This window comes from Oncorhynchus gorbuscha, linkage group LG16, assembly GCF_021184085.1.
Source record: "Oncorhynchus gorbuscha isolate QuinsamMale2020 ecotype Even-year linkage group LG16, OgorEven_v1.0, whole genome shotgun sequence".
NCBI classification, from domain to species: domain Eukaryota; kingdom Metazoa; phylum Chordata; class Actinopteri; order Salmoniformes; family Salmonidae; genus Oncorhynchus; species Oncorhynchus gorbuscha.
In genome coordinates this window covers 35,662,270-35,675,941 of record NC_060188.1, presented here as the reverse complement: position 1 = coordinate 35,675,941, position 13,672 = coordinate 35,662,270, and the positions used below count along the sequence as shown (strand labels likewise).

Genomic DNA, 13,672 nt, shown 5'->3' with positions numbered 1-13,672 from the left:
TAGCGATAACAGGAAATAAACAATCATAGGCTACACTATAGTTCAAGGTGGCTACGTTGGAATGTTTGCTTTCACTGGAAAAATGGTACATTTCTAACATTTATGGTTGAGATTTAATTAGTATAAATATAAACTATGCACGTTTTGGTTTTCATTAACACGCGATGCAGGCGTAAGGCGTTGGTATCATTTCATGTAAAATCTGACAACGCAGGAGTCAAGCAGACATTAGTAAGGCGTTGGTAATCATGTCTTACTTGCACATTCATCTTCTGCACTCCCGTGTTTAATTGTTAAATTGTAATTATTTTTCCACTATGGCCTATTTATTGCCTTTACCTCCCTAATCTTACTACATTTACACACACTGTATATATTTTTTTTTATAGTGTTATTGACTACGTTTGTTTATATCCATGTGTAACTCTGCAGTTGTAAAAGAGAACTTGTTCTCAACTGGCCGACCTGGTTAAATAAAGGTAAAATACATTTCATGTCAGGTGGTACGGTTGCCTCGGCTTTTATGTGTCCCTTATCACCCTCCATAGCATGGGACTAAACCAGGTCAAACGAAGGCGTTGTAAATGTAGACACGTTATGCTATATGGAATCCTTGGGACGTCACTATGCCGTTGAAATAAAACATGTTTGGGGGGTGGTATGGACGTCCCAATGACCCTTTATAGCACTAACATACTGTAGGATTTGACAGTGAATGACTGGACTGCGGACGAATCAAAACACGATTTGTTCTTGCGTAGTGGGTTGCGTAATTATGTCAGTCTTTTCTCTAATATTCACTCCGGCGACACTTGGCATAGGCGGTTGGGTCATTTGTGGGCTAGCCTAAAACGTGTTTTTCTTGCATTGCGTCGTCTGTTTTTTTACTGCGGGTCAGACCGGACAGCCTTATCTCTAATTCTATTATTCCACCAGTGCAACGAATAAAAAAACGCTGTAAATCAACCCTCTCCAATCGCGTCCAGTCGGCGAGAAACGTCCACCCACTTCACCGCATTGCCAGACAAGGAGCCTCTCAATGATGTCATCATATTATCATTCGGGAAAGGAAACAGACATGGCGACGATGACCGAGCCGCTCTGTCTAGAAAGAGGTAACTACACCGAAGAGCTTTTGTCAATAGCACAACCTGAGCGTATCATCGTACCACAATCAGACGCGTCTTGAGATAAACACACTGGTGTTTTATGACGTTTGTTGTGGGTTTATTTAGATGGAGTCCTATTACGAACATTGCGGATTAGCGACCAGTCGAAGCGTAGGCTATTAATTGACGTATTTATATAGGTTTAGCCTAACAACTTTGGCGTATGTACTTTGTTATTTGCGTTATCAGTGTATATAGTAGGTGTAACGTTAGTGAGTAACGTTAGTGTTCATTTACGGGCTACACTATGTATTCCAGTGCTCTACAGATCCTCAAATGGAGGGACCCACTCACTGTAATATATTCCTGCATGTGTTTAATTGTTAAAATGTTTAGTCATGAGACATATTGAGGAGCATATCAGTGTGCAGATTCCTCTCCTTTGTGGCCATTCATACAGTACATGCACAAATCATTAGAAGTAGGGGTATGCAGGCTTTTGCTCCAACCTTGATCAGTTGCTTGTCAGGTATTTGATTAGGAGAAGGGGTATTCTACCCCTTTTCAACTCACCCTCTCCTCGCTCCTCTCTAGATGTGTGCAGGGTGATAGAGCTGCTGGACCGGCTGCAGAGAAGCGGTGAGCTGCCTCCTCCCAAACTCCAGGCCCTGCAGAGAGTCCTGCAGAGCAAGTTCTGTGCAGCCATCAGGGAGGTAGATATTAGAATAACTTACCCACTATGTCTGATCTAGTTGTAGCCTATATCCATCAGAGGTAGGACAGGCTACCTAAATCCAGCATGTCTGATCTAGATACTATAAGCTTTATCCATCAGAGAGGTAGGATAGGCTACCTAAACCCACCATGTCTGATCTAGCAATATAGTTTATATTGTTTTTAGATTGGTTTGTATAGATGTGTATATAGCATGTATTCTTTGGTACTGAATTCCGAACAGACAAGGTTTATCATGATGTCACAAAAAATTTATATTATGTAACAGTATACTTATTTACAATAAATGAAAGGTTTCATATTTACAGTGGTTACAACTACGGTTGTTGTGGTGACCATATTACCGCCACGCTGGCAGTCATAAGTCATGACCGCAGAAAAATGACACGTGAACGTTGAGTCACAGTAATCTCCTCTTATGCACCCTGGACATGTTTTGGTAGTTCCTAACTTTTTAATGACCATTAGGTCCTAATGGCCTGGTACTCAGGGCTCTATTGTCCCTCTAACCTAGCGTTTCCCAAACTCGGTCCTTGGGGTACACGTTTTGGCCCTAACACTACACAGCTGATTCAAATGATCGAAGCTTGATGATTTTGTTCAGCTAAGTTCAATTATATTCTTCTTACTATAATATCATATAAAATAATGGCACATAACTTATAAGCATATTTTGTCAGCTAAATAAACAAGCCTATTGCGTGGAGCATAGCCAGATAACATACAGTAGGCCAGATCATTTTCTGTTCTTCGGAAATACATTTTCTTCATATCATAATGTTTCTTTAGACCTGACTAAAGTAAGTAATGGATTTACTGTGATGGTGTTTATTAAATTGATTTGTTTAGACTTTTTTTTAATGTAGACATTCAAAAGGCATGCATCAGCGACTTGCTATGCATGGAGGCCTGGAGATGCTAAGTGTTTTTATGTTTTATCATCTGTGATTTATACATTTTATAATATTGTGTTTTATAAACCGGTGAAACTCATTAAAGTGCCAATGTCTCCAATGATTTGGATGTTCCTTGGTTTCCCCTCATGTTCTCTCTACATTTTCCAACAGGTGTATGAACAGCTCTATGACACTCTTGACATCGTGGGAGGGCCTGAGGTTCGTGCCCAGGCAACTGCCAAGGTAATGACAACAAACATTTAACACACATACAGAAAAAGTACACTCCGGGAAAGAATAAACATCACAAATCCCGTAACAGTCATATTAGTGTAATGGCGTCCAACTTCTCGTGCAATCTCACTTTCAACCTTTCCTCCAGGCCACAGTGGCTGCATTTGCAGCCAGCGAGGGACATGCCCACCCACGGGTGGTGGAGCTACCCAAGACAGAGGAGGGCCTGGGATTCAACATCATGGGGGGAAAGGAGCAGAACTCCCCAATCTATATCTCCAGGGTCATCCCCGGGGGGGTGGCAGACCGGCAGGGGGGGCTGAAGAGGGGTGACCAACTGCTCTCTGTCAATGGAGTGGTAAGAGGGATTGGGAGGTGTGTGTGTGTGTGTGTGTGTGTGTGTGTGTGTGTGTGTGTGTGTGTGTGTGTGTGTGTGTGTGTGTGTGTGTGTGTGTGTGTGTGTGTGTGTGTGTGTGTGTGTGTGTTTATGCTTACTCACATACACTATATATACAAAGGTATGTGGATGCCCCTTTAAATTAGTGGATTCGGCTATTTCAGCCACACCCGTTGCATAAAATCGAGCACACCACCATGCAATCTCCATAGACGAACACTGGCAGTAGAGTGGCATTACTGAAGAGCTGAGTGACTTTCAACATATCACTGTCATAAGATGTCATCTTTCCAACAAGTCAGTTTGTCAAATTTCTGCCCTGGTAGAGCTGTCCCCTGTCAACTGTAAATGCTGTTATTGTGAAGTGGAAAAGTCTAGGAGCAACAACTGCTCAGCCGCGAAGCGATAGGCCTACACAAGCTCACAGTACGGGACCGCCGAGTGCTGTAGTGCATAAATAAATGTCTGTCCTCATTTGCTACACTCACTACTGAGTTCCAAACTTCCCCTGGAAGCAATGTCAGCACAAGAACTGTTGTCGGGAGCTTCATGAAATAGGTTTCCATGGCCGAGCAGCCGCACACAAGCCTAAGATGACCATGTGCAATGCCAAGCATCGGCTGGAGGGGTGTAAAGCACGCCGCCATTAGACTCTGGAGCAGTGCGTTCTCTGAAGTGATGAATCACGCTTCACCATCTGCTAGTCGGACGGACAAATCTGGGTTTGGCGGATGCCAGGAGAACGCTATCTGCCCCTGGTGGAGGAGGATTAATGGTCTGGGGCTGTTTTTCATGGTTTGTGCTAGGTCCCTTAATTCCAGTGAAGGGAAATCTTAAAGCTACAGCATACAGTGACATTCTAGACGATTCTGTGCTTCTATATTTGTGGCAACAGTTTGGGGAAAGCCCTTTCCTGTTTCAGCAGGATAATGTCCCCGTCCATACAGAAATGGTTTGTCGAAATCTTTGTGGAAGAACTTGACTGGCCTGCACAAAGCCTTGACTTCAACCCTATCGAACACCTTTGGGATGAATTGGAATGTCGACTGAGAGCCAGGCCCAATCGCCCAGCATCAGTGCCCGACCTCACTAATGTTCTTGTGGCTGAATGGAAGCAAGTCCCCTCAGCAATTTTCCAATATCTAGTGGAAAACCTTTGCAGAAGAGTGGAGGCTGTTTTAGCAGTAAAGGGGGGACCAACTCCATATTAATGCCAATGATTTTGGAATGAGATGATTGACGAGCAGGTGTCCATATACTTTTGGTTGTGTGTGTGTATTGCAGAGTGTGGAGGGGGAGCACCACGAGAAGGCAGTGGAGCTGCTGAAGGCTGCCCAGGGCTCAGTGAAACTAGTGGTCAGGTACACGCCTAAGGTGCTGGAGGAGATGGAGGCCCGCTTTGAGAAGATGAGGAGCGCCAGAAGACGCCAGCAGCACACAAGCTACTCGTGAGGGAACACACAGACACACAAACAAGCAAGTACGTGAGCACGCTCACTCGTCTGTTTTTTTTATGTAATTATTTTTCTGTCTCTCTCGCTCTCTTCTTCTCTCCCTCTCTCTTTCTCTATCATTTTCCCTAACACAGGTCTCTGGAGTCCCGAGGCTAGCCACTCCCACCCTCAGTCAAGCCTGTTGGACCCGCCACCTTAGTTCTAGGAGGTCAGATGATAGAGAAGAAGGAAGTAACCAAAGTAGCCAACTTAGATCTGTTATTTATATATGTTTGTGAAATGCATCTATTATCCCCCTCCACTGCCTAACCCTTAGCAGGGTACTGCCTAGCCCTAGGTCATCCTTTACCCTCTGTGATTTTCTCTCCCCGTGTGAAACCTGCATCCTAGCGTATGGCAACCATGTGTTTAGCGTAAGAACAGAGGAGAGTAAGCATGGTGGATGTAGTTTAAATGCATAGGTCTATTTACTTTTCTACTCTATAGTGAGATGATTATGTATGTATGTATGTATGTATGTATGTATGTATGTATGTATGTATGTATGTATGTATGTATGTATGTATGTATGTATGTATGTATGTATGTATGTATGTATGTATGTATGTATGTATGTATGTACACTTTTTAGGTAGGGTAAGCATTCCAAGGCTTTCATATTTACTATTTGTTTATTTATGTACTTATTTATTCATGAAATAAAGCCAGTAAAGGTTTGAACAGTCATTGTTTGTGATCATATTTGTGTAGCCATATGATTTGAAAGCAAATTGGAGTTGTATTAGAAATGAGTTCTTGGGGTGGCAGAACTCATGTCAGAAAGGGCTAGCTGATGATGTTTCATAGTCAGATTTGCTTCAGATTTTGACACTGCAGTCTGCACAGAGTGCTTATCGCCACAATCAACTCTATTTCTTGCAGTTCAATGGTAATAGCAATTAAAGACAGTGCTTGACTTAGGCAGGAGCTCACTGGAGCTGATTTCCGGCACCTCAAATGTTCTACTGCTTGAGCCCCTGTTCCTCTTAAAGAATATATGTTCAAAAGTATTGTGGAGCTCCTGCACCTAAATATAAACTGTACAGGCACCCAAAATGAGTACCGGAACCTATTTTAGTCTAAGTCAAACACTGATTGAAGATAGTAATTTATTCTTGAATTTCACTTGTAAATCATGAGGAGTCGCCAGGGCCGATATTCATAAAGTGTTTCAGACTGATCCGAACTGATACTAGATCAGCACTTCTTACACCCGGGAAAGGTCTTTTTGACGATGCCCATAGGTCTGTCGTTTTCTTTTTGCTTGCCTGTCTTTCAGCAACACAATGTCTTCTGGCTGAAGGTTGGGCTTCTCATTTAGCCACTTCTGACGACTCTGCAGGGAAGGCAGATCTTCTGGCACCGTTGGAATAAAGAATGTGTCGGCAAGGCTCTGTACTTGCCTCCATTGAAGACTGAAGTGGTCTTTCTCATTGAACTCCCCTTGTGGTGGGGGAACCTCAGCAACCTTTTCGGTGAGGAATGTCACTGGTGTCAAGATGAGAGGGGAGTCTGGATCTGTAGACAGGAACCAGTGGACGAGCATTCACAATGGCTGAGACTTCTGCCATAAATGTGGTCAAGACTTTGTGAGTAAGTTTGGATGGACCCACCTTCAGCAACATGAAATCAAGGATGTGCCTCTTGACTCCGAACATTCTCTCCACGGGCAGGTCCAACATTCTGAGATTCCATCTTCCCACGTAGTCTTCGGCAAATGACGCATTGGTAGAGTGTGCTGCTAATGCAGCGTTTCCCAGCACTGACCCACAGACCAGCTTCTTTCAAAGCACCCTTGGTGAAGTGGTGCCCTTGATGGTGGACCTGCGCGTGGTGGTGGTGGCGGCAGCGGTGGATGAGTAGAGTAGTCACATGGCCCATTCCAGGGAGGATGAGAGGGTTGATTTCCTCTTGACCAAGGTTTTTTTGGGACCGGCATCCTCCAATCCTCAGTAGGCCTGAATCATCCATGTAGGGGCACAGACCGAAGAGTGGGCTCTGCTTAGGAATGGCTTTACCTCTGCATTCCATTTTCTTGTGAAAGGTGCTGTGTTGCAGACTGCGTATTATGATTGTCTTGGTGTGATCCAGGTCTTCGGTGGAGCAGGGTTTGTCACATATGTGCCATCCTTTGTAGCATTCTGCTTTGTTTAGAAGAATGTACACAAGCCAAGCTGTTGCATCTGTCAGTGCTCACCAGCCTGAGAACCTCTCGAAGCGTTAGGGGTCAAACTTCTTTCTGTAGACGTTGGTGGCGTGGCAGGCAACTTGAGGGCGGATCTTGACATCAGATCCGGAGTCAACCAAGTTGAAAGGTATCTGAGAGGTTTCTGGCTCTGCTGACCTGAGCAAGGAAGCTGGTCCTGTCAACCATATGCTGTGAACAGACATCATGTGGCTATGAAGAATATTCATGAATCTCATTAAAACGATCAGCCGTACAAAATAATATAATGAAATGAAAGCTAAATATGTTATGATTAATTTTACTAACAGACAATGCTTCTACAAAGTGATAGCAAGCAAAAAGGTATTTGTCACATGAGCTGAATTACAATCCAACCTTACAGTAAAATGCTTACTTACAAACCCTTAACCAACAATATAGTAACAAATAATGAAAACGCAGCAGTAAAATAACAGGGGGTACTGGTACAAAGTCAATGTTGGGGTAATATGTACATGTCGGTAGAGTTATAGTGACTATCCATAGATAATTAACAGAGTGTAGAAACAGTGGAAAAGAGGGGTGAGGGGGCAATACATATAGTCTGGGTAGCCATTTGATTAGCTGTTCAGGAGTCTTATGGCTTGGGGGTAGAAGCTGTTAAGTATTTTGGACATAGACTTGGCGCTCCGGTACTGCTTCCTGTGCGGTAGCAGAGAGAACATTCTATGACTAGGGTGGCTGGAGTCCTTGAACATTTTTAAGGCCTTCCACCGACACCGCCTGGTATCGAGGTCCTGGATGGCAGGATGCTTGGCCCCAGTGATGTACTGGGCCGTACCCACTACCATCTGTAGTGCCTTATGGTCGGAGGCCGAGCAGTTGCCATACTAGTATCGAGGTCCTGGATGGCAGGATGCTTGGCCCCAGTGATGTACTGGGCCGTACCCACTACCATCTGTAGTGCCTTATGGTCGGAGGCCGAGCAGTTGCCATACTAGTCAGGATGCTCTCGATGGTACAGCTGTAGAACTTTTTAAGGATCTGAGGAACCGTGCCAAATCTTTTCAATCTCCTGAGGGGGAATAGGCATAGTTGTGCCCTCTTCACGACTGTATTGGTGTGTTTGGACTAGAGGTCGACCGATTATGATTTTGCAACGCCGATACTGATTATTGGAGGACCGAAAAAAGCCGATACCGATTAATCGGCCGATTTTTATTTGTATTTTTTTAAACATTTTATTTGTAATAATGACAATTACAACAATACTGAATGAACACCAATTTTAACTTAACATAATACATAAAATCAATTTAGCCTCAAATAAATAGTGAAACATGTTCAATTTGGTTTAAATAATGCAAAAACAAAGTGTTGGAGAAGAAAGTAAAAGTGCAATGTGTGCCATGTAAGAAAACTAACGTTTAAGTTCCTTGCTCAGAACATGAGAACAAATGAAAGCTGGTGGTTCCTTTTAACATAAGTCTTCAATATTTCCAGGTAAGAAGTTTTAGGTTGTAGTTATTATAGGAATTCTAGGACTATTTCTCTCTATACCATTTGTATTTCATTAACCATTGACTATTGGATGTTCTTATAGGCAGTTTAGTATTGCCAGTGTAACAGTATAGCTTCCGTCCCTCTCCTCGCCCCTACCTGGGCTCGAACCAGGAACACAACGACAACAGCCACCCTCGAAGCAGCGTTACCCATGCAGAGCAAGGGGAACAACCACTCCAAGTCTCAGGGCGAGTGACGTTTGAAACACTATTAGCGTGCACCCCGCTAACTAGCTAGCCATTTCACATCAGTTACACCAGCCTAATCTCGGGAGTTGATAGGCTTGAAGTCATAAACTGCGCAGTTTTTAATGTCCCGTTGGTAGGATGTACGTGCTCGTAGTTCGTCTGTTTTATTATTCAAATATTGTACATTGATGGTAAAGGCAGATTACCCACTCGCCGTCAGGTCTCTAACCTCCTCCATATAGGCTGTGTCATTGTTGTCGGTGATCAGGTCTACCACTGTTGTGTCATCGGCAAACTTAATGATGGTGTTGGAATCATACCTGGCCATGCAGTCATGAGTGAACAAGGAGTACAGGAGGGGACTGAGCACACACCCCTGAGAGGCACCTGTGTTGAGGATCAGTGTGGCGGATGTGTTGTTACCTACCCTTACCACCTGGGGGCAGCCCGTCAGGAAGTGCTGGATCCAGTTGCAGAGGGAAGTGTTTAGTCCCAGAGTCCTTAGATTGGTGATGAGCTTTGAGGGCATTATGGTGTTGAACACTGAACTGTAGTCAATGAATAGCATTCTCACATAGGTGTTCCTTTTGTCCAGGTGGGAAAGGTTGTAGAGTGCAATAGAGATTGCATCATCTGTGGATCTGTTGGGGCGGTATGCAATTGGAGTGGGTCTAGAGTTTCTGGGATAATGGTGTTGATGTGAGCCATGATCAGCCTTTCAAAGCACTTCAATAAGATTAAATATTTTTTATTGACACTTTGCCTGTTTGATGGTTAGTCTGAGGGCATTGCAGGATTTCTTAAAAGCTTCTGGGTTAGAGTCCCGCTCCTTGAAAGCGGCAGCTCTAACCTTTAGCTCAGTGCGGATGTTGCCTGTAATCCATGGCTTCTGGTTGGTGTATGTACGCACAGTCACTGTGGGGACGATGTCATCAATACACTTATTGATGAAGCCAGTGACTGATGTGTACTCTTCAATGCCATCAGAAGAATCCTAGAACATGTTCCAGTCTGTGCTAGCAAAAGAGTCATGTATTAGCATTTGCTTCATCTTACCACTTTTTTATTGATCGAGTCACTGGTGCTTCCTGTTTTAGTTTTTGCTTGTAAGCAGAAATCAGGAAGATAGAATTATTGTCAGATTTGCCAAATGGAGGGCGAGGGAGATCTTTGTATGCATCTCTGTGTATGGAGTAATGGTGGTCTAGAGTTTTTTTTCCCCCTCTGGTTGCACATTTAACAAGCTGGTTGAAATTCGGTCAAACAGATTTAAGTTTCCCTGTGTTAAAGTCCCCGGCCACTATGAGCGCCTCATCTGGATGAGCGTCTTCCTGTTTGTTTATGGTCGTAAACAGCTCATTGAGTGCGGTCTTAGTTCCTGCATTGGTTTGTGGTGGTAAATAGACAGCTACGAAGAATATAGATGAAAACTCTCTTGGTAAATAGTGTGGTCTACAGCTTATCATGAGATACTCTAGCTCAGGCGAGAAAAACCTTGAGACTTCCTTAGATTTCTTGCAGCAGCTGTTGTTTACAAATATACATAGACCTCCACCTCTTGTTTTACCAGAGGCGGCTGTTCTATCCTGCCGAAAAGTGTAAAAACCCGCCAGCTGTATGTTATTCATGTTGTTGTTCAGCCACAACTCGGTGAAACATAAGATATTACAGTTTTTAATGTCCCGTTGGTAGGATGTACGTGCTCGTAGTTCATCTGTTTTATTATTCAAATATTGTACATTGATGGTAAAGGCAGATTACCCACTCGCCGTCGGATCCTTAAAAGGCATCCAGACCTACGTCCCCAATATCTCTGTCTCTTTCTCCTGTGAATGACGGGGATGACGGCCTTGTCGGGTGTCTGGAGGAAATTAAACATTAAACAAACAGCACACATCAACACAGGACAGTGGCCCCCAAGTGGTCAACAAAGGAATTCCACGATAGCCTTAAGGAACTCAAACCCAACTACAGGGGCCAGAACAGTAGGGTATTCACTTTTTAGATTTCAAGAATAATGCACAAGGAGACACAAGTAAAGCCATTACAGTGCAATTCCGAGATCTGTGTACAGAAATGGGGATCAGGTTTCTTACCAAGCAGTATAAAGTGTTCTATAAATGTTTAATGCAAGACATATAGACTATGATATGCTGTGGACAATGACAAATACACAGACCTAAATGTAAGAAAATAAATAGTCTAAATATGTGAAGACATCGAGAATGACAAAGATTCAATCATGTCTCAATATTCCCGCTTTCTAGCTTATGTAATAGCCTAACATGAAAGAATTGACAGGTCAATGACTTTATTACATTTAACCTAATTAATGTGGACCCAATGAACAATATTATGTGTTTAAATGCAGTCCTTAACACCCCCACCTTGACAGATGGTAAACAGTGCAGGGGCTATAAAAATGTGGAGTGAATCTCATTAACGCAACTGTTTGGATCTGAATTAATCAGACACTCAGCCGTCATATTGTTTTAAAATAAACTTTGTCGAATGGTCAATTTTGTATTTATATTTTATGAATAAAAAAGGCACACAAACACACAAACTTGTGCTCACTTTCACACGTTTGTCACACTTTTAAGTAAAATATTTATGAAATAAATAGAATTAAAACATTCACAAGTTCACACTTCATTGGGTTATTTATGTATTTATCCCCCCTCATGTACAGTACACACACACACACACACACACACACACACACACACACACACATATTCTCTATCTCACATACAGACACACACACATGATCCAATTGCTAAAAGGCTGGATTTTTTTCTAATCACCAACTCACTGAATTTAAGGCTACAAAATGATTAGGTAACATATTTATTAAACAACTTGTAAGGTTAGAGAACATAATTTTAAGATTGTGATGGTCAGAGACAGAAGAGCTTATCACTGATGTGCATGTTTAGAGATATATGTTTACCTAAACCTGTCGCTGCTTTTATACGGGCAACCCAATTCTGATATTCCACTAATTGTTATTTTATGGCAATAATTGGGCAAAAATCTCAAATTGGGCTGCCTGTGTAAACGCTAGCCTCTTACGAACCATCTTGATCTCGCAAACTTACATTAATTGTCTACACGGATACAGTCTTGCCTGGTCTATTCTACGTCCTTGATTTGACGTGTTAAACTCTGTCACTCAAATAATGTTGTCTGATACCACTTTTGAACATGATGTGCTCATATATATGTGACAAAGTGAAAATGTAGTTTCCATCAACCTCACGTGCAATGTAGATATCAAAGAACGCAGCAGTTCGCGGGGAGAGTAGTGAGTGAAACCATTCACTTCAGGAAAAGGTGTGATATAAAGTTTCCTTTCATTATGTTTTGTTGAATTCATAAGAATATTTGCTGCCATTGTAGTAAGGTTGGCAATACGAGAGGTCTTTGGACTTCCGATTTTTGTATTATTTTCTAGTCGGTTTTGAGTGCTTCTCCCCTATTTGGGAAGTTTGTCTGCCTGCTCCTCAGTCAGAGATATTCTGAGAGCAGGTTCAATGTCTCCTTCCTCTGTATATAAAAAACTGTTTAAAACTGTATAACACAATAGTGTCTTTGGAAAACGGGTTCATATATCCTAAAGTCAATAGTGAATGTGACTATGTATACATTTATTTTGCCGTTAATGTATTTACACAGATGCACCTTGTACTGGGGACAAAAGGCAACTAAAATGTGCTGTTTCGTCGCAACAATGCCACAGATGTCTCAAGTTGAGGGAGCGTGCAATTGGCATGCTGACTGCAGGAATGTCTACCAGATCTGTTGCCAGATAATTTAATGTTAATTTCTCTACCATAAGCCGCCTCCATCGTTTTAGGGCATTTGGTAGTACGTCTGACCGGCAGCTCAACCGCAGATCACGTGTATGGCATTGTGTAAAATCAATTCAATTGTTACATGTTGCGTTTTATATTTTTGTTTAGTATATAAGCATATCATTATAATTATATTATACAATTCATGGTATAAGGCAAGATTGGGTCTAGGCTTCAGGTATTATGGGAATAGCTATTCAGGGTTGTCGTTGTTTTATTTAAATCTAGTTCGCTCACCCGCTCTGAGCAAACCTCTCACTACGGCTGGCAGTGGCTAGCTGGAACATTAGTCTTGCGATTCATTACATATCCATTTGGCTAGTCTGACAAGCCAACGTGCTTCAAAATTGTCAGTCACGGGTCAATAATGTACAGATAAAAGTGTGTCAAACACATTTAATGACAAACCATGTAACTATTTAGGTAAACATGAATTACCTGTTGCCCAAAGTTCAGCGCAGGTGTTAGCAACTGGTTTGCCATGTTCAGAACATGTGGCCACAGTGAGAGATTTGCAGTGGTGACATCAGACCATCCAGTTAAGTAGCCAAAATAATATATTAAAGTTCATTGATTGGGTTAAGGTGAACCATCCCTCAAACTAGTGGACCAATGGAGACTAATTGTCTACACCTCCCTCTGAATACCACCCTTCACAAAAAAAGCCAAAACTTAATCAAACTGGCAGTGAAAGCAAAGAAATCGAGAGCCAAGATGTGAGTAGCATAACCAAAAGGTAGAAAATGCAGGCAAGAGCGTAGGCAAAATGGATTCAATAGGAATGGTTGTTGGGGAAGGTTAACTGAAAACCTTTAAATAATTTCTGTTTTGCTCTCACTTTAAAATAGTGTTTGCAAGTTTTGGGGTTTTGCTTTCAATTGTTTAGTTTTTGATTAACAAATTTCACTCTTCCTTGAAAATACGTTTACATTAGCAACTTTTATCGTGTTTACAATTGATTGTCTAAATGCAATACATATGGCGTGAAATTTGCCCCATAAAGTATGATTTAGTTTCTCCCAGTCACTGGCCC

At 42.3% G+C, this 13,672-nt stretch overlaps 1 protein-coding gene across 1 annotated transcript; it reads left to right on the top strand.

Annotated features, from left to right (window-relative positions):
- Nucleotides 1-395: 395 nt before the first annotated feature.
- Nucleotides 396-5,551, top strand: lin7b (lin-7 homolog B (C. elegans)). Its single transcript, XM_046305693.1, has 6 exons — nucleotides 396-1,115; nucleotides 1,704-1,822; nucleotides 2,912-2,983; nucleotides 3,123-3,332; nucleotides 4,656-4,819; nucleotides 4,960-5,551. Exons 1-6 carry the CDS (start codon nucleotides 1,040-1,042, stop codon nucleotides 4,979-4,981), a joined length of 663 nt encoding a protein of 220 aa, XP_046161649.1. The 5' UTR covers nucleotides 396-1,039; the 3' UTR covers nucleotides 4,982-5,551.
- Nucleotides 5,552-13,672: the final 8,121 nt, after the last annotated feature.

What these genes read in the sequence shown, in the direction of transcription:
- lin7b (XM_046305693.1), top strand. Translation starts at nt 1,040, where the DNA reads ATGATGTCATCATATTATCATTCGGGAAAGGAAACAGACATGGCGACG. An exon ending in GCCGCTCTGTCTAGAAAGAG is followed by an intron (nt 1,116 to 1,703) that starts GTAACTACACCG and finishes GCTCCTCTCTAG; the next exon opens with ATGTGTGCAGGGTGATAGAG. An exon ending in CAGCAGCACACAAGCTACTC is followed by an intron (nt 4,820 to 4,959) that starts GTGAGGGAACAC and finishes TCCCTAACACAG; the next exon opens with GTCTCTGGAGTCCCGAGGCT.